This window comes from Salvelinus sp. IW2-2015, unplaced genomic scaffold, assembly GCF_002910315.2.
Source record: "Salvelinus sp. IW2-2015 unplaced genomic scaffold, ASM291031v2 Un_scaffold815, whole genome shotgun sequence".
Classification (NCBI taxonomy): Eukaryota; Metazoa; Chordata; class Actinopteri; order Salmoniformes; family Salmonidae; genus Salvelinus; species Salvelinus sp. IW2-2015.
The window spans coordinates 109,118-136,339 of record NW_019942621.1 but is presented as its reverse complement, the minus strand read 5'-3'; the positions used below and the strand labels follow the sequence as shown (position 1 = coordinate 136,339).

Genomic DNA, 27,222 nt, shown 5'->3' with positions numbered 1-27,222 from the left:
GGGGGGGCTGGGGGGGCTGCTGGCTCCTATGGCCGGGGCTGAACAAAGAGGCCTCAAAGGCTCGGTCACCAGCCAGGGCCTCAGGGGGGGGGGGGGGGGGGCTGCTGGCTCCTATGGCCGGGGCTGAACAAAGAGGCCTCAAAGGCTCGGTCACCAGCCAGGGCCTCAACGCTCTCTACTCCAGCCTCCTGCTGGCTCGTGGTGGGGGCGGAGGTGGTGGTGGTGGAGGGGGGAGAGGCGGGCGAGGAAGGGGCGACCGGGACGGCGCCGGAGTCTCTAGTAAATCGGCCATCTTGGGCTACCTGGGGTTGCCCAGCGATGGTGGTGGCGGCGCCAGCTGCATGGAGCGGCTGCAGGCCGTGGCTCAGGTGGCGGAGATGGGGAATGGGAGCGGAGGAGGAGGGGGAGGAGGAAACGGAGGAGGAGGAGAGACAGCGGCAGATGGAGGGGACCAGATAGCCATGTGGCAGCTGGTAGCTCGTAGCCTAGTAGCAGCTCAACAGGCCCAGCAAGCCCAGCAGGCTCAGAGGCAGACGCAGAGGACCCAGCAACTGCACCGAGCCCCATCCAGGAGCTCCGTGGTGGGAGAGGCTGAGCAGGTCAGGGCCTACCTTGGAGGTCTGGATCCCCGGGAGGAGCCGCCGTCCTCCGGAGCCCCATGGGAGTGCCCCGACTGTGGGAAGCTGTTCCGGAGCCTGCAGCAGGTGGTGGCGCACGCCCGCGTCCACATCCAGCGGCCCCATAAGAACCACGGTCACCCCCCGCGCCACGCCGGAGGAGGAGAGGAGGATGGAGGGGCGAGCCGGAGTGGGGGGGGACGAGGAGGAGGTGGGAGAGGAGGTAGTAGCGAGGGAAGACAGGAGTCCAAACTTCAAAGTGGACCTCAACATCAGTCAGCAGCCGGTGGAGGGTTCCACTCAGTGATGTCACAGTTCCAAGGTACAGTGACATGGCTTCACCTCCAAAACGTCCCCAACATGTCTCCCGTTTGTTTTCATTAGAGAGAATAAGGGCACAAATAAAAAGCTTGTAGAAAGAGTGGGTGAGTGTAGATGCTAGCAACTCAATTAGCTATCAATATCACTCGCTAAATTTCTTCCATTGTCAAATCTCTGATCCGTCTTTCTTATTCTCCCTCCCTTCCTCTCTCTCCCTTTTTCTCCCTCTCTCTCTCCCAATCTATCCTCCATTCTTCCCTCTCTTGCTCTCTCTTTCCCCCTCCCTTCTTCTCTTGCTCTCCCCCTCTTTCTCTCTTTCTCTGTCCCGTCCTCTCACTCTCTCTCTCTCCCCCTTCCCCGCCCTCCCCCCATCCTCTCCCTCCCTCTCTCTCTCTCCAGGAGAGAATGGTCTGTCTGGCTCTTCGTCAGGCTCTTCGGTGAGCTCTAGGGAGCGTGTGCGAGGCACGGGGGTGAAAGACTGCCCCTATTGCAGTAAAGCTTTCCGCTCTTCCCATCACCTTAAAGTGCATCTGAGAGTTCACACAGGTGAGCCTGCCACTAGCCCCCCCCCCCCCCCCCCACCCACCAACTCACCTAACAATGGCTGGATCTCAAATCAACCCCTAGTCCCTAAACCCTACACTCTAGGGCCTAGGACGCTTATGCGTATCTATCCAACCTAGGGCCTAGGCACTCCTGTAGATCTGAGATGATTGGATAAGATACAGTATAAGCGTTATGGTAATAACTTTATCTCACTTTCTGATTGGCTGTGTGGAAATGTCGCCATATCGCTTCCACCTGTTCAATGAGATCTCAAAATGGCTTAGAAGTAAGGGGCTAGACATCCTTTTGGATTTCAGATAAATAATAACTAACAATACAATCTACTCTAGCACACTAAACTTCAACTAACCTTAACTAACCCTAACCCTATATCGGGGACTTAACATCTAATTAACTGCATACACCATTCATTAAATTCCTACTATTAAAGTTGCTGATTCTTAGACACAATCCTCTGCTCTGTCTGTTCAAATTCATTTGGTAAATAATTATACTTCAGTAAATTGCCACTAGCAGTATTTACTTTCAACACTTCCGTTTGAGTCTGATGGGGTATTACATGGAACGTCCTCCTTGTCACTCTAGTAGGGGCTCTCGAGTGGCGCAGCGGTCTAAGACACTGCATCTCAGTGTAAGAGGTGTCACTGCAGTCCATGGGTTGAATCCAGGCTGCATCACATCTGGCCGTGATCAGGAGTCCGATAGGGCGGCGCAAAATTGGCCCAGTGTCGCCAGGGTAGGCCGTCATTGTAAATAAGAATTTGTTCAAAACTGACTTGCCTACTAGTTAAGTACAATTGAAGCCAGTCAGGGTTCTAGATTGTGATGGAGTACTGCCATCTGTTGTTTGAAATGTGTAACTACAACCTCATTTAATACTTCAATATCCATATAGTCTCCTCTCATGTACTCTATTGGTTATTTTTAAATAAACCTAATGCAATGGTCAATCGAAGCGCTGGGCGGTAGCGCTATAGGTTCGGGAGTGTGTAGGAAATAATTTTTTTATTTTCACAAAGCACAATTATCAGCGCAGATGCTGGTGTTGCCGCGAAAGGGTTGTGCTTTTCATGAGAAAACAAGTTGTGGGTGTGTCGAGGCCTTGCCGATCAGAAAGTGCTCCATGGCTGAATATGTGGTTGCTTCAAGTTGTGTATTTACGGTCTTTTACAGATTGACTTGGAATCAACTCTAATTCCAATGTTAGTCCATTATAGTTAGTTAAACAGCTTACAGACAAAATTGCAAAATGTAGACCTATCCCGTCTTTGCTAAATATGTTATTTTGAATCTGTTTGCAGTCCACATTGTTCTAAGTATTTGCATGGCTTCAATGTGGATATATATTTTCAATATATAATTTGATTTACACAACATGCCTACCACTTTGAAGATGCAAAATATTTTTTATTGTGAAACAAACAAGAAATAATACAAAAAAACTGAAAACTTGAGCATGCATAACTGTTCACCCCCCCAAAGTCAAAACATTGTAGAGCCACCTTTTGCAGCAATTACAGCTGCAAGTCTCTATAAACTTGGCACATCGAGCCACTGGGATTTTTGCCCATTCTTCAAGGTCAAAACTGCTCCAGCTCCTTCAAGTTGAATGGGTTTTGCTGGTGTACAGCAATCTTTAAGTCATACCACAGAATCTCAATTGGATTTTTCTATTTATTCAACTAGGCAAGTCAGTTAAGAAAAAAATCTTATTTTCAATGATGGCCTAGGAACAGTGGGTTAACTGCCTTGTTCAGGGGCAGAAAGACAGATTTTGACCTTGTCAGCTCGAGGATTCAATCTTGCAACCTTTCAGTTTATTAGTCCAACACTCTAACCACTAGGCTACCGGCCACCCTAAAGCCCAGAATGAGGCCATTCCAAGACATTTAAATGTTTCCCCTTAAACCACTCCAGTGTTGCTTTAGTAGTATGCTTCAGGTCATTGTCATGCTGGAAGGTGAACCTCCGTCCCAGTCTCAAATCTCTGGAAGACTGAAACAGAATTCCCTCAAGAATTTCCCTGTATTTAGCGTCATCCATCGTTCCTTCAATTCTGACCAGTTTCCCAGTCCCTGTCAATGATAAACATCCCCACAGCATGATGCTGCCACCACCATGCTTCACTGTGGGAATGGTGTTCTCTGGGTGATGAGAGGTGTTGGGTTTGCGCCAGACATAGCGTTTTCCTTGATTGCCAAAAATTCTAAATTGTATTCTCATCTGACCAGAGTACCTTTCATATGTTTGGGAGTCTACCACATGCCTTTTGGCGAACACCAAACGTGTTTGATTATTTTTGTCTTTAAGTGGTCTTTTTTCTGGCCACTTTTCCGTAAAGCCCAGCTCTGTGGAGTGTTCCAAGGGGGATGAAGGTAGGCTAGTGTTGGGCCAGTAACTGAAAGGTTGCTAGATCAAATCCCTGAGCTGACAATGTAAAAATCTGCTGTTCTGCCCCTGAACAAGGCAGTTATCCCACTGTTCCTAAGCAGTCATTGTAAATAAGATGTTGTTCTTAACTGACTTGCCTAGTTAAATAAAGGTAAAACAAAAGTCAAAAGCTGAATAGGCTGTTTTTCTGCTGTCGAGATTCAGGACATAACCAACTGTGTTACCACTAGAACCAGCTTTTGGTTGGGCTTAAAATATCTCTACCAACCCTGCCTGAAATTAGCACTTTGGATCATGTGTTTAAGGACACGCCTAAAATATTTCCTCCCATCTGAGAGCAAGAGTGCTGACATAAGACAGGTAAATTGTCAAACCTGGCGTTAGGGCTGGAAAATGCCAGTGCATCAGTTTTTACATGACGAAATTGCAAACTAACGTGCATTTGACACTAGTGTCACCTTAACGGCAGCCAAAAATAGTGCCCTAAAGCAGAGATCTGGGCTTCAAGGTCCGCAGAATTGTTGTTTTTCCTTTCTCTGTGGAAAGAAACAGACTGTCCATAGTGAAGTTTGGGCAAATGCCAGATGGGCTGCTCCATCTTTAGTTCAGTGGTCTTTTCTAAATGTGGGTTTTTGAGCAGAATTATAATTATACAAACGTTACTACCCATCTACTGACATTCCTCCATTGTACCATTGCCCTGATAACCACAACTTGTTTATGTATCTCTTTCAGGGGAGAGACCGTATAAATGTCCCCACTGTGACTACGCTGGCACCCAGTCAGGCTCTCTAAAGTACCACCTCCAGAGGCACCACAGAGAACAGAGGAACACCATGGGAGCCTCTTCATCCACCGCCTCCTCCCCAGGCCTCACCATCGCCTCCCTGGGCAGAGGGGGAGCTCCACAGGGGGAGGGGAGGGAGGGGATGGCCAAGCAGCGCCGGCCCCAGAGCCTCAACCACAGCTCGGCCACCAGAGGCCCGGCGGAGACGCCTTCCTCCAGGCACAATCAGCACCAGCCCTGGATCCTGGGCCTCCCCGAGCAGAGAGACAGGGAACACGCGAAGGCCATGGCGGGACTGAGAGAGGCAGATCTGGAGAGCCAGTACCGGTATCTGTCCGGGGTGATGGGGGCTTTGTACCAGGGAGGGATGGAGGGAGGGTGGACGGGGGAGTCACCAACGTCCACCCCCACCCCCACCCCAACCCCGCCAAAGGCGCCCAAAGTGTCCCGCCGCAAACCGCTCACCACCAGCCGTATGGTGCCAGCTAATGGGAGGGAGAGGAAGGGAGGGGGGTCAGCTCCTCGGGGTTCCCAGGAAGGAGGGTTGTTGTCCCAGCCCCTGGACCTCTCCCGCCGCCCCTCCCCTGGGCTCGGAGGTCTGGAGGAGGATGGAGTACCAGGAGGAGGTGGAGGATCAGGGGATACCCTCAACCAGTGCCTGTTCTGTCCCTTCCGCACCTCCTCGGCCGAGCTCATGGCCATGCACCTCCAGGTCAACCACACCAGCAAGTCCAGGCGTAAGAGGAGGGCCCCCATCCCCAGCGCCCTGGGTGACCACGGGCCCCAGAGGCCTCCCCAACCCCGGGCCGACCCCAACCCCCTGGCCCTGTGGAGGTAAGAGATGCTTTTAGTAGACACTCTTATCCAGAGCAACTTATAATCTTTGCATAGGAAAAAACACAGTCCGCAAGTAGACTCTTCTACTTATGACGTGTATGACATGGTTAACACTTCCTAAAGTTGATCCTGTCCTATCCTAGGTATCTGAGCGAGGCCGAAGACCGGGCCCCCCTGGAGGAGTGGGCCTCATCCAGGATGGAGAGGGGGACGGAGAACGGCCTCACACTAGAGGAAGGGGACCTCGAGGGTCGCTACGACCACCACCACCCCCAGGCTTCTAACCGGGCCTCCACCACAATCAGGAACACACAGAGTGGCCTCGACGGTAGTAGGAAGTTGGATGAGGAAGAGGAGGAAGAAGAGGAAGACGAGGAAGAAGAAGAGGAGGATTTGGAAGGGGAGAGCAGTAGTCCTGGGGATTCTCCTAGAGAGCATGGGATGAGGATGTCTCTAACCATGTCACCTCCCCTCGGCTCTGACCGTCTAACCAGAGGGGAGGAAGGAGTGATGGGGGACTAAACAACAACAACAATGTCATCCTGCAGAGAGAAGGGAAAAAGCGGTTCAACTAGACAGAAAGGAAGTTGTTTGGGGGTCATAGGTTGGAGGTCTAGTTCATATCACTTCTTTTACATAGTTCAAGGTCATTGTCAAGGTCACGACCCCTGACCCTTGACTTTCAAGGGCCACGGACTGAGAACCATGTCCATGGAGAGGGTCATGTAAACAACAGCTCCTTAGGAACACTTAGGAACCCTTTTTAAACATCCTCCATTTTTATCTCTCTTCTTTTAATATTTACATCCCGGGAGTTCAGTGCAGTCCTCTCCATTTCTCAACCAACCACAACCCCCCTTGTACAAACACACAGTACAGTGTAGGACTTTTGAGGCCTTCTCTTCTATATTTCAACGTTTCCTGTTTTCCATTCCATCTCCTACCAAGAGGGCTAATTGTGATGATTTGATCGAGATTGTCCTCTTGCTGCTGTGAGTCTTAATATTAGTATGTGAGCAAAAAGAAACTGTGACACTCTACCATTCCAGAGAACACAAAAAGGATTTTATCAGACCTTATACTTAATGTTTTGAGAATAATAATACTTATAAGAGTAACGTTGTTGATTAGTTATACAACCCACCGCTGTGAATGGAGGAAATCTTTAGCAGAACAAGTGTCAAAATAAGCCAAACTTCATCACAACTGCCGTTTAAATAAGATACCACTTCTTGACACTTTCAAGGTCATATTATGGTCTGTTCAAGAGCACCGATTCGGAACCTCAGTTCAACCGGAACCATTCAAGCTGTCAACTCAAGCTAAGCTATCCAGCTGTCTGCAACAACAACAAAAAACACAACAGGAGCAACTTTTTAACAGACAACTATTGACATGACAATGATCAAGGACAAGATGATCCTGGACCCTGTTATCACTGCCTCTCATTGGTCGGATGGCTGTTCCGAGGTCACCACGGGAACAGAGGAGCAGTTAGTCATTTCCTGTTTTCCCCTCAGTTTAGTGCCTGTCTATGTATGGTATGTCGTCAAGGGAGATCTACAGTATAGACCAGTGTTTCTGGGCTCTTATAGAACAATGATATCTGAGTATACAGTATAAAGCTAAAGTATATATGTTTAAAAAATGGTTCTAGGGTATTGTGAATAGAAAGCTGTAGTGGTATACAAAGTGGTGTGGATCTGTCTCTCGTTACAAGAGACCGATAGCATCTCTCTGTGGCTTCTGTGAAAAGAAAAAGATAAAGCACTTAGTTGATGATGATGAAACAATAGATATACATATGAATCAAAAGAGGTCAAGGTGAAAGGTCAAGAAGTGAAAATGTAGGTGAAAGGTCAGAGGTCAGTGTTTACAGCAGAAATGCCAGCGTGTTCAGAGTCGGACGTGGGATAACGGTTATTTCTTACGTTGTCGTGGTGACCAACTGACCACTGAACAAACAGAAGACTGTTTTAGGGGACACGGGACCGACAGACAGACGGACTGTGCATCCCGAACACAATCAGCTGACACGTCTGGTCAGGTGACCAAGGCGCCACGACCGTGTCACACTCTTTCATTTCATTCCTTTTACCAGAAAAAGAAAAAAAACAAGGGGGAGGAAAAATGGAGGAGAGAAAAGAGTAAGTTCCCTCACAGAGCGGGGGACTGAAGCTGAGAAAGGAAACTGTTGTACTCTTGGGGAACGCCGTCTTTTAGATGACTAGATTCATTTCTTTTTAAGAGAAGAAGAAGAACAGTAGAAAAGAGTAAGCATAAAAAAAAACTAACAAATCCATAGATACATTCCGGTAGAATGTGTGTGTAGCTTTTGTAAAGACAACAAGATAAGAAAAAAATAAGAAAAAAATCCCTTTGTTTATTTTCATTTCAAGAAGAGAAGCTTACAGAGAAGGTTATGAATATAGGTAATAATAATAAATATAAGGCTTGTTGTTGTGAGGAAAACACTAGTTGGAATGTCTGTCTATCAGGGTTGGGGTCAATTCCAGTCAATTCAGAAAGTCAACCCTATTCCAATTCCACATTTTCCCCATTGAAGAGAATTGGAATTTCAGTGTACTTCCTGAATTGACTGGAATTTAAATGGAATTGACCCCAAACCTGCTGTCTATAAAGAGCACTGTGCAAGGTTTATAATTTCCCAAAGTAGTCATTTTTATTTTGACTTTATCGATAGACCAAACCTATATCTTATGAAAATGTAATGAGTCACATTCTGTTGGAGTAAAAAGCTGCCGTTTCCATCCCCTCGCCCCGATCAATCAATCAATCAATCAATCAATCAATAATCCAATCAAAACTTTATTCTCATGTTATTATTAAGTGCTTGTATGAGATTCAAGTTTACATCACAAAATATAATTTGATATCAAAATATGAACCTATTTCTAGTGTCACATGGTATTGTCTTAGAGCATCATACCACACTCTGTTCGGCACACAGTGAACATGCAAATATCTTATAATAAAAATAAAAAAATGAATCCCTACTTATGATTGTAAACATCACTAAACTATTTGATTGGATAAGCCTTCTCGCCCTCTTTGCCCATTGGTTGACGGCGAGAGCCTGGGATCGGAACCGCAGCCTTACTTTTGGTTCACGTGCATTATGGGTTTTACTTCTATCCTCATTACAGCGCCTTATATGAGTTTAGAAGTTCTCTAAGTGGTGTTTCCTTAAAGACAGGCTACATCCATAACTGCACCCTATTCTCTATATAGTCTGTTACTTTTAACCAGGACCATTGAGCCCCGGTCAAAACTAGTGCTAAGCACCCTGATCGAAAGTAGTGTACTATTTAGGGAATAGAGTGCCCATTTGGATGTAGACTGTAGTGTCAAAGCCACCGTGCCTTCTGTGTCAAGCACTTCCTGGATTTGGTATTTTGTAAGCTCACCAAAAGCACTTAGCCCACATCTCTCTCTCTCTCTCTCTCTCTCTCTCTCTCTCTCTCTCTCTCTCTCTCTCTCTCTCTCTCTCTCTCTCTCTCTCTCTCTCTCCTCCTCTCTCTCTCTCTCCCTCTCTCTCTCTTCTCCCCTCTCTCTCTCTCTCTCCCCCTCTCTCCTCTCCTCCCCCCTCTCGTCTCTCTCCCCCCCTCCCTCTCCTCTCCCTCCTCCTCCCCCTCCTCTTCCTTCTCCTCTCTCTCTCTCTCCCTCTCTCTCTCTCTCTCTCTCTCTCCTCTCTCTCTCTCTCCGTCGTGTGTCTCCTCTTCTTCCCCGTCTGTTTTGTTGCGTCTCTCCGGCTCCGGTCCCAGTCTCGTTCGTTTTCATCCTCTTTGTCTCCTCCCGTCATATTCTCTCTTTCTGCGCCGGTCCGGGTCCTCTACCTTTCTTGTGGTGTCTGTCCGGATCTTCGGTCTGTCTGGTTCTGTCTCCTCTCTCCTCTCTCTCTCCCCCTCTCCTCTCTCTCTCCCCCTCTCTCCTTCGTCTCCTCTCTCTCTCTCTCCTCTCTCTCATCCTCTTGTGTACCTTCCAATTTGTTCTGTCCAGTTCCGCTCCCCTTTCAATCCCTTCGTAACCTCTCTTTCTCTTCTTCCTCGCTTCTGTAACCTGTCACTCTCTCTCTTCTTCCTCGCTCCTGTAACCTGTCACTATCTTCTTCCTCGCTTCTGTAACCTGTCACTCACTCTTCTTCCTCGCTTCTGTAACCTGTCACTCTCTTCTTCCTCGCTTTTGTAACCTGTCACTCTCTATCTTCTTCCTCGCTTCTGTAACCTGTCACTCTCTCTCTTCTTCCTCGCTTCTGTAACCTGTCACTCTCTCTTCCTCGCTTCTGTAACCTGTCACTCTCTCTCTTCTTCCTCGCTTCTGTAACCTGTCACTCTCTTCTTCCTCGCTTCTGTAACCTGTCACTCTCTCTCTCTTCTTGTCTTCTGTAACCTGTCACTCTCTCTTCTCTACCTCCCTTCTGTGACCTCTCTTTCTTTTCTTCCACTCTTTCACAACCTGTCACTCTCTCTTCCTCTCTTCTGTAACCTGTCACTCTCTCTCTCTGTGGCACCATTAGAAGGTGATGATGTGTACTATCTGGTATTGAGGCCTTTTATTATTAGATTTGTATTGTCAGTTTGTGTGATGTCCGTACGTTTGTTTGACATTTGATGCCTGATGAGATGGAGTAACATGATGAGATGGAGTCTTCTTCTTATAATTATTATTATTATTGATTTGGCATTATTATGGAGAAGAAAGAAAGAAAAACAGAAAAACATGTGTTGTTTAATGTTGTACAGAACATTATAGCACTAGAGATGTTGTGTTTTTAAAAAGAGAGCATAAACCCAAGTGCTAGTCCCGCACACTCCTCCCTCCCATTGGCAGATAGGACAAATGCCCTGCCAACGATAGGAGAAGTGACCTAAAGGTAACTGACTTGCCCTCAAACTGACAAACATGTTCGATCCAATGAATCTAATCTACATCGTACTCTCAAATTACCCACAGAATATGTCATATTTTTATTTAAATGCTTTAACCAGTCAGTTAAGAACAAATTCTTCTTTACAATGACGGCCTACCCCAGCGACGCTGGGCCAATTGTGCGTCGCCCTATGGTACTCCCAATCACGGCCAGTTGTAATACAGTCTGGATCGAACCAAGGTCTGTAGTGACGCCTCTAGCACTGAGATGCAGTGTCTTAGACCACTGCGCCAATTTGGAGCACTATATATAATGTGATAATATGAATGTCCCAGACAGGCAACAGGCAATCTTAAATATTTCCTCAATTGCTTTTTGCACTGAAAAATCTCCCTGAAACATGCTTGAAATCTTTTAATTGGTGCCTAGCTACACTCACCGGACAGTTTATTAGGTACACCTATCTAGCACCAGTTCGGACCCCCCTTTTCCTCCAGAACAGACTAAATTCTTGGGTCATTCTACAAGGTGTCYGAAACGTTCCACAGGAGATTGMTCCATGCTGACYCGATGGCATCACGCAGTAGCTGCAGATTGGACAGCGGTACAGCCTGTTCCTTCTCATCCCAAATATGTTCTGTTGGGTTGAGGTCTGGGGACTGCGCAGGCCACTCAAATACAACTCACTGTCATGTTCCAGGCAATCTTTTTCCACTCCTCAAGTGTCCAGAGCTGGTGATCGCGTGATCACTGGAGCCGTTTCTTCTTGTTTTTAGCTGATAGGAGTGGAACCCTGGGTGGTCGTCTGCTGAAATAGCCCATCCGTGACAATGATCAACGAGTTGTGCGTTCCGAGATGTCGTTCTGCACACCACTGTTGTAGTGCGCCGTTATTTGTCTGTTTTTGGCCCACCTGTTAGTTTGCACGATTCTTGCCGTTCTCCTTCGACCTCTCATCAACGAGCTTTTTTCGCCCACAGAACTGCCGCTGACTGGATATTTTTTGTTTGTAGCACCATTCTCAGTAAACCCTCGACACTGTCATGCCTGAAAAGCCCAGGACGGCAGCCGTTTCTGAGATACTGGTTCTGGCACGACGATCATACCACACTCAAAGTTGCTTAGGTCACTCGTTTTGCCCATTCTAACATTCAATCAAACAGTAACTGAATGCCTTGGTGTCTGTCTGCCTGCTTTATATAGCAAGACATTGCCACATGATTCACTGTCTATAGGAGCAATCCATTTTCGTGAATGGGGTGGTGTACCTAATAAACTGTCCGGTTAGTGTATATTGTTGACCCTTAATTTCTTAGTTGGTTTTTCAAAGAAACAAACTACAGGGGTGTGTGAGGGCATCCTATAGTGATAGGTTGTGTCCCAAATGGCACCGTATTCCCTATTAAATGCCCTGCTTTTGACCAGGGCCATAGGGCTCTGGTCCAAAGCAGTGCACTATAGGGTGCCATTTGGTCCAATACCACTGTCTGTTGGAGAGGTGGAGGGAAGTGCTGGGTTTGGGCTCTTGTGTAGATGACTGCCATTGCAGTGAGGGAAAAATGTACCTAACATAGTAGTAACTAATAATATGAGTTTGTGGACAGATTTAAAAAAAAAACATTAGAGATGAATAAACGCAAAGAAAAACAAGGTTTGACAATTTCTTTTTGTGAGTCCTGTGTCATTCTCTAAAGCTCTCTTACAGTGTTTTTATTTCAAAGTCAGTACCTGAGAAGGATTGAAGGGGGACAGGGGTAAAGAAAAAGACAGAACACTCCATAGGGAAGAAAGAAACCTTGAGAGGAACCAGGGCCCGTATCCACAAAACCTCTCAGAGTCAGAGCACTGATCTAGGATCAGTTCTTCCTTTTGGATCATAATGAATAATAGATATTATATGTATCACACGCAGGATATGAACCTGGGTTCATCACTAGTTTTGAAATTGGTAGGCGGGGCTACCTCATCACATGACCCTGACCGAATCAAGTATGTTACATAAAAACAGATCCTATATCAGCAGTCCTACTCTCAGATGCATTCAATTATATGTAGGGTTACAACATAAGATTAAAGCTGCAAGCAGCATTGCCGGGGTTCAGCTGTGTGCCCAATGTGCCACCATTAGGACAAGTTGGACACATTGCCCTAGTACGAGTTACTTCTGTACTATTTAACATGCTTGCCAAATATCAGAAGTCAAAATCAAACTGATCATGCAATATTGTTTGCTTTTTATGTATTTTGGACCATTTTCAATGATGTTGACTACTTTCAACATCTTCTCCAGAACCGCTGGACCGATCGGAACCAAATTTGGTATATAGCATCTATGAATTTGGTATATGGCATCACCATTTTCCAAACCTCTAGCTGAAAAAGTATGGCCGCTATGAGGCAATGAGCTTGAATAAATGGTTTTACCTGTCCAACAGCACCACAATGTGGACAAACACAACTATATTTTACAGGTTAGCTAGACTATCCTTGAACATGTGTGCCAAATTTCATCACTTTGAGTCAAACAGATCAAGAGATATAAAAATGTGCCCGTTATAGCACCACCATGTGGTCAATATGAATGTGCTGAGCTATGTTCACTCTTCACAGTGTTTGGAACATGTGTACCAAGTTTCGTTACAATACAAATATCTGTGACTGATTTATATGCATTTATGTGACAAACCACGCCCACGTGAATGTTTATTGGTCCGCTGCGGCCATGTTGTTTGATGTACTAGCCTGGGTTATAGTGTGTTAACAGACCTTGGTCCATAGATGCCATATATCAAGTTTTGCAAAGATCGGTCATTCGGTGCCAGAGTAGCGTTTGAAGTGTTTTTGACAACATTCAAAATGATGGAGAATCCATCAGGGCGGACTTTATGGGTTCTTGAGGCAAATTTGTTCAATGTGAGGAAACGGAGCTATGGACAAAATTTCATGAATCTAGGTCAAACGGGGCGCAGAGGCTGATCTTTCAAAGTTTGCATTTTTTATTGCTTGTTAAAGCGACACCATGTGGCCAATTGGCATGATATTGCATGAGAGGGTGTGACCCTTGGGACTTTACCATGTTGCTAAATTGCACAATCCTGGGCCTTTTCATCTCACTGGAATTTGCTTTTTTCCCACCGAAACGGCAGAAAAAATGAACATATTAATAACAATAATCAACTGGACCGCTGGACCGATCTGAACCAAATTCGGTATATAGCATCAAAAACATAATTTTCCAAAACTCTAGCTGAAACAATATGGCCACTATGGAGCAATGAGCTTGCATGAATAACAATAATGAACGGCAACAAATACGACAGGGTTTCTCCAGCTTTGCTGCTGAGCCCCTAATTAACACACCAGATTAGAACTTGATGGGACTTCACCATGCCTTCACTAAAGGGTTACGACATCCATGTGACTGTACACTGTTGAACCATCATAGTGCAGTGTGCCATGATACATGATGTTATCATATGAGAGTGTCTAGTCATACTGGCCTATAACAGTGTTGGAGTACCGGAGGACATCAAGATCAGTCAGTACATTAGAGACATTTGTTTTGTATTTAAACGCCACTTAAAATGTGTACATGAAACTGCAACAAAATGTCCCCGTGGGGACAATAAAGTCAGTAAGTAAGTAAGACAATTTTTTGCAAATTGGCACTCCACCCTTCACCTCTCGACAACTTGGGCGACATCCAAAATGGCACCATATTCCCTAATTAGTGCACTACTTTTGAACAGGGCTCATGGGGCTCTTGTCTATAGCACTATATAGTGCAATTTGGCATGCACGCCTTGACTGTAAAAATAGACGGTGGAGCTCTATCGTCCTCTAGTGGGTATAACAGGCACATCTAGATTCTCAGGTATCATTAATGTGATTCTGTGACTGGAGGGAGTATGAATGTGATTATGATAGAGGGGGGCCACTGTCTGTTTTCCTGGCTGATACAATTACAAAATCGTAAGGAAAATGTGTGGTTCCCATTCCTCTAAGGGGAACGATAGCACAATGTAGGTCTCATGGTCACGTACCCACACATTTTCCAGACATATAGGATGAACAGAAAATATATTAGATAACATCACTGTCTGTCATTATATATGATACGACGATTGATGATGTCATGTCGGCCTATTTTGAGATCTATGCTTCTCATAGCGCATGCACCAGTCATCAAATATGACGCATTTTAGGAGATCGTCTCAATGGTGTCATTTTTACATTCAAATCTGATTAAGCTTCTCTCGTTTTAATTGTTTTGTTAGAAATGTTACTTTATCTATTCCCAAGTGATTTATTCAAAGATTCATGTCCAGGAGTAAGCGTCCGCGCATCACCGCTCAGTTGGCACAAGGGCAAGTCTCCAGTGAGTGGGTGAGAGCGCTCTTTGAGTGGGCGAGCAAGAAAGAGTAGAAGAGAGGGTGGGGGGAGGCAGAGAGGTACCGAGGATTCTGACGTTCTCTGTTGCACAAAACCGCACTGCTTGCTCTGACTGCACTATTCATGCTGCTGTATCCTAGACTGTCTGCTTGAGACGGAGTCAGTTGACCGTTTAGCCCAATGAAACGTTGCGCTGCTCCACTCTACACCCGTCCCCAACTCTTCTGTCTTTGACAAATCCGTTTAGTTTCTCTTTAAAACCTTTGATCGACTGAAGTGTTTTTCCAAGGAAAGAGACCGTTGAAACTGCCAGTATAACCGGTTATAAAAACGTGAAGAAGTCACTTGTTTGAAGAACTCTCTCCCCACTGCACGTACTCAACATGAGCGAGGTAGGTGTGCAGATCAACTAGCTCTGTTTCTAATAGTTGGAGCCGCAGTTGTTGTTAGGCTATATTAATGAGGTGATTATTATTATTCCACCGTTATTGTACTGATTGCGCTAAAGGCTATACGCTATGAGAATGCATAATATAACTCCATTTGTTATATAATCCGCACCATTCAGTAAATCCCATGGCTATGCTTGGATGGAAATTATAGCCAGTTTTTGATTCACTTTAACATGGGGACGTATTCATTTTTTACCCTGCTCACATAACTGTCTATCTGAGTATCTTTAAGATGATACCACCACGACACACCGCACCTCCACCCCATGGCCGCAACCCATGCAAGGTGCGGTAAAAACATTTTTAAAAGTCTCGTTTTCAGAGCGCAGCTCTGTCTCCATCTTCTTGCGACTATCGGTTGGCTCCGGTACCAAATCAAACGGGCACTGTACCGAGAGCGCGAGGCGAGAATCACTGGACGTCCGCACACAAATACCTGGCTGTTACCGGCTCTAGGTTGTAGTCTACCGAGGCCTGCATCGCCGGTGGGCATTGTGAACAGCCGTCCAAGCACAGCGATGGGTGGCAAAAGTCTCTTCCGCCGCCGGTGTGAATTGTCACGCAGATGTCAGACACACCTGTTTCTCTGGAATAGAGTTGATTTTATTACGAACCATCTGGGCTATATGGCTACGCGGTCTATCATGGACTTAAACCATGATGTAGCACGTCCATTTATTTTCTAATTGATCAAATAAACTTTAGTCTTCATGGTTTAGCCTACCTGTTTTGCCTATACCCATTTTGTCTCTGGTATCCATTTATTAAGATATTGACATTTCACATAAATGTAATTTGGCATTTGACTATTCAAAATGTTATTATTAAGCCTACAGTAATCGGGACTAAATTGGGCATCCTTTATAATGTTTCAGACTCGTAAGTGGCACCCTATTCCCAGGGCTCATAGGACTGGAGTAGGGTACCAATGGGCCCTCGTCGAAAGTAGTGCACTAAATAGGGAATACCATTTGGGACATATCCACATATTATAGTTCTATGCCAAGTACGTGTTGGTTCTTGGTGAATCTGTTTTTTCACTTTTAGTCAATGTAGGATCATATACTATATGTTCACGTATTAGAGATATTTTTTAACCTTTATTTAACGAGGCAAGTCAGTTAAGAACAAATTCTTATTTACAATGACAGCCTAGGAAAAGTGTGTTAACTGCCTTGTTCAGGGGCAGAACAACATATTTTTACCTTGTCAGCTCAGGGATCTTTCAACCTTTCAGTTACTAGTCCAACACTCTAACCACTAGGCTACCTGCCGCCACGTATTTCAGGTTGGAAATGTTCTTGAACTACAATTATTCATATCTTTCAACGTTTGCCTACAACTTATTAAGAGCAATAATCACAATACTTATTAGTGACACTATTAATCGGTTTTGCCGTTTCGATTATAATGAATAATATTATACTGAACAAAAATATAAATGCATCATGCAACAATGTCCTTGATTTTACTGAGTTACAGTTCATATAAGGAAATCAGTCACTTGAAATAAATTAATTAGGCCCTAATCTATGGATTTCACATGACTGAGATATGCATCTGTTGGTCACAGATACCTTTAAAAAAAATGGGCCTCAAAATGGGCCTCAGGATCTCATCACGGTATTTTTGTGCATTCAATTTGCCACTGATAAAACACAACTGTGTTCATTGTCTGTAGTTTATACCTGCCCATACCATAACCCCACCGCCACTATGGCGCACAACATAGACATCAGCAAACCGCTCGCCCACACAAGGCCATACATGTGGCTTGCGGTTGTGAGACCAGTTGGATGTACTGACAAATTCTCTAAAATTACATTGGAGGTGGCTTATGGTAGAGAAATTAACATTCAATGCTCTGGCAACAGCTCTGGTGGATATTCCAATTCCATGTTCCCTCCAAACACATCCGTGGCATTGTGTTGTGCACAAACTGCACATTTTAGAGTAGCCTTTTGTCCCAGCACAAGGAGCACCTGTGTAATGATCATGCTGTTTAATCAGCTTCTTGAAATGCCACACCTGTCAGGTGGAAGGATTATCTTGGCAACAGAGAAATGCTCACAAACAGGGATGTAAAAAAAATTGTGCAGAGCTTTTGAGAGAAATAAGCTTTTTGTGTGTATGGAAAATGTATTGGATGTTACATTTCAGCTCATGAAACATGGGACCCAGACATTTCAATGTTCTTTTTATATTTTTGTTCTGTATATATGGACAGGGGGAGGGATCTGAACCTAGATCAGAACTCCTACTCTGAGTCACTTTGTGAGTACGGGCCCTGCACTGCAGTCGCACTGTTGGCTAACTTACTCGGTACCACTTGGTGCTCTTGTGGTTGTGTTGGATAAGTAGAGTGGACAGATGGCTCTTCTATTTGCCTCCGTTTCGCGACCCCCCTGTCGGCTTTATCTTTTTTCAAATCTACTTTCCACCCAAGGTTGACATGTTTGATGGTGTTCCTGCTATTCTTCATCTCTTTAGTAAAACCACACAATATTCCCCTTAGCAACAGCGCGAGAACATACTGTACAGCCAGCGTATTAAAACTCGTGCGCACATATACCCGGGAGCGCCAATATGCGCGGCGCATTTGCAAGCCTCTGAAGACAAGAGTTGAGTAGCGTGCAATGAAACGAGTTGCCTTATGTAAGTCATGTTTGGCGCCAGAATTGACACAGCTGCTTGTTTTGAAGTCTTTCTTTTCATTTTGTACTTGTCGCCTCTCTTGTCAAGTTCAGACGCGTTGGAATTTGTGACTGATTATTTATTCATAAAATATAACATTATATAGACTAGGCTGTAGCACAGATAGATTTAAGAAATTACATTTGCGCAACTGTCGCAAGTGCCTGCAGGCAGCCTACACACGCACACATGCTTGCAATTAACAGTTAGCAGGTTTCCTCCTCACTAAACACGTTCTATTTTAGTCATGTGGGGCTAATTAGCAGGTCTTAATTGCAGCGCGAGGCCAATCCTCCAGCCACTGAGGCAAAAAGTGAAAAAGTGCCAATCCCCCCTCCATCTCTCAACCTATCCCCCATTATCTCTGCCTTCCTGACTCTATCTCTCCCTCTCCTCTTCTTGACTGGGATGTTAGAATATTATTGGCTTTTCGCTCGGTCCCCTCCTCTCCTACTCCTCCTTTCCCCCCTCTCCTCCGATAGGGAGATAATCCCTTTATTTCTGTCTATAAATAAAGACATTTTTCTGCTGAGGAGGGTAGTTCCTCTTTCTCTCTCCTCTCCCGTGGACCCGATGCAGTTTTAAGCCTTCCTGTAGGCTTATACACTACTATCCAAACGTTTGGGGTCACTTAGAAATGTCCTTGTTTTTGAAAAAACAAACATTTTCTTCCATTAAAATAACATAAAATTGATCAGAAATACAGTGTAGACATTGTTAATGTTGTAAATGGCTATTGTAGCTGGAAACCGCAGATTTTTAATGGAATATCTACATAGGCGTACAGAGGCCCATTATCAACATCTAAGTTGATCATTTTAAAAGGCTAATTGATCATTAGAAAACCCTTTTGCAATTATGTTAGCACAGCTGAAAACTGCTGTTCAGATTAAAGAAGCAATAAAACTGGCCTTTAGACTAGTTGGATAACTCCATGGAGAACAAGAGCACCTCCTCCCAGAGCCCACTGCTCTGAGGCTAGGTAACACGGTCACCACCAATAAATCCATGATAATCGGAAATTTCAATAAGCATTTCTCTACGGCTGGCGATGCTTTCCTCCTGGCTATTCCTTCACCCAAATCCAGATAGCAGATGTTCTGAATGAGCTGAAAAACCTGGACCCGTACAAATCAGCTGGGCTAGACAATCTGGACCCTCTCTTTCTAAAACTATCCGCCGCCATTGTTGCAACCCCTATTACCAGTCTGTTCGACCTCTCTTTCGTATCGTCCGGATTGGAAAGCTGCCGCGGTCATCCCCCTCTTCAAAGGGGGTGACACTCTAGACACAAACTGTTATAGACCTATTTCCATCCTCCTTCTCTAAAGTCTTCGAAAGCCAAGTTAACTAACAGATCACTGACCATTTCGGATCCCACCGTATCTTCTCCGCTGTGCAATCCGGTTTCCAAGCTGGTCACGGGTGCACCTCAGCCACGCTCAAGGTACTAAACAATATCATAACCGCCATCAATAAAAAAACAGTACCGTGCAGCCATCTTCATCGACCTGGCCAAGGCTTTCGACTCTGTCAATCACCGCATTCTTATCGGCAGACTCAATAGCCTTGGTTTCTTAAATGACTGCCTCGCCTGGTTCACCAACTACTTCTCAGTTTGAGTTCAGTGTGTCAAATCAGAGGGCCTGTTGTCCGGACCTCTGGCAGTCTCTATGGGGGTACCACAGGGTTCAATTCTCGGGCTGACTCTTTTCTCTGTATTTATCAATGATGTTGCTCTTGCTGCGGGTGATTCCCTGATCCACCTCTACGCAGACGACACCATTCTGTATACATCTGGCCCTTCTTTGGACACTGTGTTAACTAACCTCCAAATGAGATTCAATGCCATACAACACTCCTTCCGTGGCCTCCAACTGCTCTTAAACGCTAGTAAAACCAAATGCGTGCTTTTCAACCGTTCGCTGCCCGCACCCGCCCGCCCGACTAGCATCACTACCCTGGACGGTTCTGACCAAGAATATGTGGACAACTACAAATACCTAGGTGTCTGACTAGACTGTAAACTCTCCTTCCAGACTCATATTAAACCTCTCCAATCCAAAATCAAATCTAGAATCGGCTTTCTATTTCGCAACAAAGCCTCCTTCACTCACGCCGCCAAACTTACCCTAGTAAAACTGACTATCCTACTGATCCTCGACTTTGGCGATGTCATCTACAAAATAGCTTCCAATACTCTACTCAGCAAACTGGATGCAGTCTATCACACTGCCATCCGTTTTGTTACCAAAGCCCCTTATACCACACACCACTGCGATCTGTATGCTCTAGTCAGCTGGCCCTCACTACATATTCGTCGCCAGACCCACTGGCTCCAGGTCATCTATAAGTGTATGCTAGGTAAAGTTCCGCCATATCTCAGCTCACTGGTCACGATAATAACACCCACCCGTAGCACGCGCTCCAGCAGGTATATCTCACTGGTCATCCCCAAAGCCAACACCTCCTTTGGCCGCCTTTCCTCCCAGTTCTCTGCTGCCAGTGACTGGAACGAATTGCAAAAATCACTGAAGATGGAGACTTATATTTCCCTCACTAACTTTAAACATCAGCTATCTGAGCAGCTAACCGATCGCTGCAGCTATACATAGTCCATCTGTAAATAGCCCACCCAATKTACCTACCTCATCCCCATATTGTTTTTATAAAATGTTCTGCTCTTTTGCACACCAGTATCTCTACTTGCACATAATCATCTGCTCATTTATCACTCCAGTGTTAATCTGCTAAATTGTAATTACTTCGCTACTATGGCCTATTTATTGCCTACCTCCTCACGCCATTTGCACACACTGTATATAGACTTTCCTTTTTTTCTATTGTGTTATTGACTGTATGCTTGTTTATTCCGTGTGTAACTCTGTGTTGTTGTTTGTGTCGCACTGCTTTGCTTTATCTTGGCCAGGTCGCAGTTGTAAATGAGAACTTGCTCTCAACTAGCCTACCTGGTTAAATAAAGGTGAAATAAAAAATAAAAAATTGTTGAGTATCTGGAGCATCAGCATTTGTGGGTTCGATTACAGGATCAAAATGGCCAGAAACAAAGCACTTTCTTCTGAAACTCATCAGTCTATTCTTGTTCTGAGAAATGAAGGCTATTCCATGCGAGAAATTGCCAAGAAACTGAAGATCTCATACAAAGCTGTGTACTACTCCCTTCACAGAACAGCGCAAACTGGCTATAACCGGAATAGAAATAGGAGTGGGAGGGCCTGGTGTGCTCCCAGCATCCCGGAGTCCCCTCTTCACTGTTGACGTTGAGACTGGTGTTTTGCGGGTACTATTTAATGAAGCTGCCAGTTGAGGACTTGTGAGGCATCTCTTTCTCAAACTAGACACTCTAATGTACTTGTCCTCTTGCTCAGTTTCTATTCTGGTTAGAGCCAGTTTGCAGTTTGTATAACAGGTTGCGTATGCTTTGGGGCTATTCTTTATCCCCTCCAATATATCTTTAGCTGTGCTGTTTCTCTTAGAGATGTAGAGTGGTATTTGTGGTTGGATTAAAGACCACCACATGCTGTGAAAATTATGAAAATGAATTTTTTTTTCCATAAAAGGCAGTTAAATGTCTAAAGTCAAACTTGTCATGTTTTCTTGTTCTCCCCCTTTGTCACTCCCTCCCCTCTCTCCTCTTTCCTACGCTCCTCCTCTTTAAGACCCCTCGTCTGTTTCTCTTCAAATCTCTCTCTCCTTCTCTCCCAATCTCTCTCTCTCCCCTCCATCTCCCCCTACTCCCTCTCTCTCTCTAACTTTGCCCCTTCCTCTTCTCTACTCTCTCTCTCTCTTCTCTTCTCCCCCCTCTCTGTCTCTCCACTTCACCGTTTCAAACCGCATCACCAGTCATCAGACATCATGGCCTCATACCAAACGCACCCTATTCCCTACATTGTGCACTACTTCTGACCATAGCCTTGTGTGTGCTGGTTCAAAAGTAGTGCACTTCATAGGGGAATGGGTGCCATTTAGGATGCATGCATAATCCTCATCTCCCAGTGTGTCAGTGTATTTTTTGAAGTACGTTACCCAATAGACTCCCTTCATCCACCTACTTACAGTACTTACATTAAAACCATTAACTGGAATAGTTTACATTTAAAGGCCAATGTTTTCCTGGTTGGAGAGCGAGGTTTAGCGAGCGTTTGGTTGAAAGTCATCGTCAGATCTTGCAGTCTGGAGAAGGAGAGCGAGAAGGAGAGAAAGAGAGAATGGGAGGTAGATAGAGAGGGGGGGTAGAAGATAGAGAGTGAGAGAAAGGACTAAGATAGAGAAATAAGAGATGAGAGAGAGAGCTATATAGAGATAGTGAGAGGGATAGGGAGAGAGAGAGACAGAGAGGGTGTGGAGAGAGAGAAAAGAGAGGGGAGATAGATAGGAGAGTGTGTGAAGAAGAGAGAGGGGGAGAGAATAGAGAGGGGGGGTTAGAGGAGAGAAGAGGGAGAGGTGTGATAGATAGTTGATCAGGTGATGGACATGGCAGTATCAGTATTGAGAGAGAGAAAGAGAGAGAGATGATAAGGTGATGACATGGCAGTTATCAGAATTGAGAGAGAGAAAGAGAGAGAGAGAGTCGAGGTGATGGCATGGCAGTATCAGATGAGAGGAGAAATGTCAAATTGTCATTTAGAGATCAACAAGGAAAGGACTTGATTTGTATTGATTTTACATCTTTCAGAAAGAAAGTACAGGAGAGGGTATCAGAAGTGGCAGTCCTTAACATGATCCATTATCTGAATATTGAATTACATGATGCAAGGCAATGACGAACAGTTTGTTCTCCTACCGCTTCAATGCTGGAGAGTATGAAGAGAAAGGGGGAACCAAGACCTTTTAAAACAGAAGAAACCGAGTGTTGACTAACTGGTCTATGAGGAGGTTCATATAGAGACATTCAACGTGGTTCCAGGTATGGAAACATAAAGCGAGGATGGAGTCCTTCAAAATGACATGTTCACGCAGTGAGAAAACAGCTTGGTGAGACAAGTAGCTATTACTGTAGAACAGTGTGTGTGTTTCTACATTTTTGCGTGCTTTATATTCCTGGTGTGTGTGTGTTACGCTCGGTGTTATTGTTTTTTGTTGATGTGTGTTGTTGTGTTGTGTGTGTGTGTGTGTGTGTTGTGTTGTGTGTGGTGTGTGTGTGTGTGTGTGTGTGTGTGTGTGTGTGTGTGTGTGTGTGTGTTTGTCATCTGGACTAAGTGCAGTTTGGGAGCAGTGAGGATAACATACAGCAGTCCAGTATGCAGTCTGGAGGAGTGACAGACAGACAGCTGGTGGAGTACAGTTTACATCCCCATGAACAGCCGGATGGATTATGAATTCAGTGTAGAGCTGAGCCAAATGGCCATACTACTGTAACACATAGCTGAACACAGAGTAAGGTTACAAAATCTCTCTCTCGCTTGTCTTGCTTGTCTTGTTCTCGCTTGTCTCTCTCTCCTGAGCATAGTCCTATGGGCCATTTAGGACGCAGGCATAATCCTCCATCACTCAGGTGTCAGTGTATTTTTGAAGTACGTTACCCAATAGACTCCCTTCCATCCACCTACTTACAGTACTTACATAAAACCATTAACTGGAAATAGTTTACATTTAGGGCCAATATTTCTGGTTGGAGAGCGAGGTAGCGAGCATTGGTTGAAAGTCATCATCAGATCTTGACGCCTGGAGTGAGAGAGGGGAGGGAGGGAGGAGAGGGGGGTAAGGAGAGAGAGAGAGAGAGAGAGAGAGAGAGAGAGAGAGAGAGAGGCAAGTTGTGATTAGAGAAAAAATAAAGGACTTTATTTTGTGTTTATTTTTAAAGTAAAAAAATTAAGTAGCGGAGGAGAGTGTATCAGAGTGGCCGTCCTTAACATGCTCCATATCTGAATATTGAATTACGTTATGCAAAGCAATGCAGTTTGTCCTCTGATTGCTTCATTTTTTAAGTATGGAGAGCTAGACCTATTAAAACATAAGAAACTGAGTGTTGACTAACTGGTCTATGAAGTATTTGTTTTTTATTAAGGATCCCCATTAGCTGCTGCCAAGGATACTCTTCCGGGGTCCAGCAACATCAAGGCAGTTACAAACAATTTAAAATATGACATTTCATAACACTTTACTCAATACATGTAGTGTGCTCCCTAAGGCCACTACACCACGATCACATATTTACAATACAACATCCATGTGTACGTGTGTGTACAGTGTGTCTTATCATCTGTATGTGTGTCTATGCCTGTGTGTGTCTCTTCACAGTCCCTGCTGTTCCATAAGGTGTATTTTTATCTGTTTTTTTTTATCTGATTCTACTGCTTAACATCAGTTATCTGATGTTGAATAGAATTCCATGTAGCCATGACTCTAAATAGTACTGTGCACCTCTCATAGTCTGTTATTGACTTGTGGATTGTGAATAGACCTTTGGTGGCTTGTCTTCTGTGGTATGCATGGGTGTCCGAGCTGTGTGCTAGTAGTTTAATCAGACATGTCGGTGGATTCAGTATGTCAACACTTCTTACAAAAACAAGTGGTTATGAAGTCATTAATGTTAGCTCTACATGTACATTTAAGGGCCAGTTGTGCTTCCCTGTTCTGAGCCAATTGTAATTTTCCAAGGTTTCTCTTTGGGGTACCTGAACACACGACTGAACTGTAGTCCAGGTGAGACAAAACTATAGACTGTAGGACCTGCATTGTTCATAGTGTTGTTCAAAAGGCAGAGCAGCGCTTTATTATGGACAGACTTCTCCCAATTTTAGCTACTGTTGTATCAACATGTTTTGACCATGACAGTTTACAATCCAGGGTTACTCCAAGCAGTTTAGTCATCTCAACTTGCTCAATTTCCACATGATTTAGTACCAGATTTAGTTGAGGTTTATGGTTTAATTAATGATTTGTCCCAAATACAATGCTTTTAGTTTTTGAAATATACAGGACTAACTTATTCCTTGCCACCCATTCTGAAACTACCTGCAGCTCTTTGTTAAGTGTTGCCTTGATTTTACACGCTGTAGTAGCTAACGTGTATAGTTTTGAGTCATCCGCATACATAGACACGCTGGCTTTACTCAAGGCCAGCAGCATGTCATTAGTAAAGATTGAAAAAAGTAAGGGGCCTAGACAGCTGCCCTGGGGAATTCCTGATTCTACCTGGATTATGTTGAAGAGGCTTCCATTAAAGAACAGGGAGCTTTTTATCCACAATATAGCAGTAACACATACGTTTTTCCATCATCAGACTAGCCGCACTGAAGTCTAACAAAATAGCTCCCACTATCTTTTTATCATCAATTTCTCTCAACCTATCATCAGTCATTTGTGTAAGTGCTGTGCTTGTTGAATGTCCTTTCCTATAAGCCTGCTGAAACTTTTTTATCAATTTGTTTACAGTAAAATAGCATTGTATCTGCTCAAACACAATTTTTCCCAAAAGTTTACTAAGGGTTGGTAGCAGTCTGATTGGTCGGCTATTTGAGCCAGTAAAGGGGAATTTACAATTCTTGGGTAGCGGAATTACTTTTGCTTCCCTCCAGGCCTGAGGGCACACGCTTTCTAGTAGGCTAAGATTAAAGACGCTCCTATCCACATTAGAGGTCGAACGATTATGATTTTTTTTACGCCGATACTGATACCGATTATTGGAGGGCCAAAAAAAAGCTGCTACCGATTAATCGGCCGATTTTTATATATATATTTGTAGTAAATGACAATTATAACAATACTGAATGAACAATAAACACTTTTATTTTAACTTAAAATAATACATAAACAAAATCTATTTAGTCTAAAATAAATAGTGAAACATGTTCATCTCATATGTATATTCTGTATTAAATTCCACTGTATTTTAGTCAATGCCACTCCGACATTGCTCATCCTAATATTTATATATTTCTTAATTCCATTCTTTTACTTTTGGATTTGTGTGGATTGTTGTGAATTGTTAGATGCTACTGCACTGTTGGAGCTAGGAAAACAGGCATGTGACCAATAAAATTTGATTTGATCTGATTTTGATTTGAAGATATGGCAAATAGGAATGGCAATATTGTCCGCTATTATCCTCAGTAATTTTCCATCCAAGTTGTCAGTGGTTCATATAGAGACGGTCAGAGTGGTTCAGGATGGAAAATAAAAGCGAGGACTGGAGTCCCTCAGAATGACATTTTCAGCAGTGAGAAAACAGCTTGGTGGATACAAGTTTTTGCGTGCTTGTGCTCGTGTGTGTCCATCTGGCTAAGTGCAGTTGGGAGCAGTGAGGATAACATACAGCAGTCCAGTATGCAGTCTGGAGGAGTGACAGACAGACAGCTGGTGGAATACAGTTTACATACCCATGAACAGCCGGATGGATTATGAATTCAGTGTAGAGCTGAGCCGAATGGCCATACAAACACAGAATGCCATCAGTGATTTCACTGAGGAGTACTTTTTTGAAAATAAAAACATCTTTACAGTATCAAGTGGCAACCAGGGTGCATCCTAAATGGAACCATATTCCCTATTAAGTGCACTAGTCCCCTGATCAAAAGTAGCGCACTAAAGAGCGAATAGGGTGCTATTTTGGATCCAGACACAGTGTCAGTGTGGAACAGTGAGAAGTAAGGGACTGAAAGAGAAAAGGCTTTATAACATACAGTAGAAGACTGATGAAACCTTGATGAAAAGACATGGTATATTCCTAGAATAGAAAGCTTGTCCGGCTAAAGCATGTTGGCCGTGTGTATATTAAGCTATGTCTGTTTATCCCTCGACTCCATTTTCCCAACCGTATGTCTCGATAAGTAGGAATATTCCGTTTTCATTCACCTGCTGTCTCCCTCCCTCCTTCCTCCATTCTCTCTCTCCCTCTCACTCTGTCTCTCGTTTTCTCTCTCTCCAACACCTACAGCAGCTCCCAGGAAATCTGTCTCGCACCCCTCTCTCCCTCCTTCATTTCACCTTTCCTTTCCCTTCCCTCTCCTCTTTTTGGCTTTCTCTCTCTTTGCTTCATGTCTATATATTCATGGTTTCGGCGTTAGCAGCTACACATAAGTAAGAAATCCTTGACAAGCAGGGAGGGAGAGAGTGTGCCATCCTCACTTGAGTGTTAGCCAGCCATCCATGTAAAGATGAGAATGTAGCAGAGAGAGGGTTTGTGTGTGTGTAAGAGAGAGAGAGTGGGGGGGTAAGAGGAGGAGTGGGAGGAGAAGAGGTAAAACGGAGGTCTATTCACAGTGGGAATGTGTTTATCGTGTGAGTTCTCTCTTTTCACTCTTCAACCTT

The 27,222-nt window shown here is 44.4% G+C and overlaps 1 protein-coding gene and 1 long non-coding RNA gene across 2 annotated transcripts in view; both read left to right on the top strand.

Moving 5' to 3' along the window:
• The window catches only part of LOC112068980 (zinc finger protein 219-like), a 24,363-nt gene extending 15,289 nt beyond the window's left edge, over positions 1 to 9,074 (top strand). The window contains exons 6-9 of the mRNA XM_070438356.1: positions 60 to 939; positions 1,338 to 1,484; positions 4,632 to 5,517; positions 5,664 to 9,074. Of these exons, the coding sequence (XP_070294457.1) occupies positions 60 to 939; positions 1,338 to 1,484; positions 4,632 to 5,517; positions 5,664 to 6,042 (2,292 nt within the window). The 3' untranslated portion in view covers positions 6,043 to 9,074. The remainder of the gene's footprint in view (positions 1 to 59; positions 940 to 1,337; positions 1,485 to 4,631; positions 5,518 to 5,663) is intronic.
• A 5,795-nt stretch (positions 9,075 to 14,869) lies between these two features.
• LOC112068986 (uncharacterized) overlaps positions 14,870 to 27,222 on the top strand; it is an 18,641-nt gene continuing 6,288 nt past the window's right edge. Inside the window, exon 1 of the long non-coding RNA XR_002893662.2 lies at positions 14,870 to 15,195. This is a non-coding gene — a long non-coding RNA (uncharacterized lncRNA). The remainder of the gene's footprint in view (positions 15,196 to 27,222) is intronic.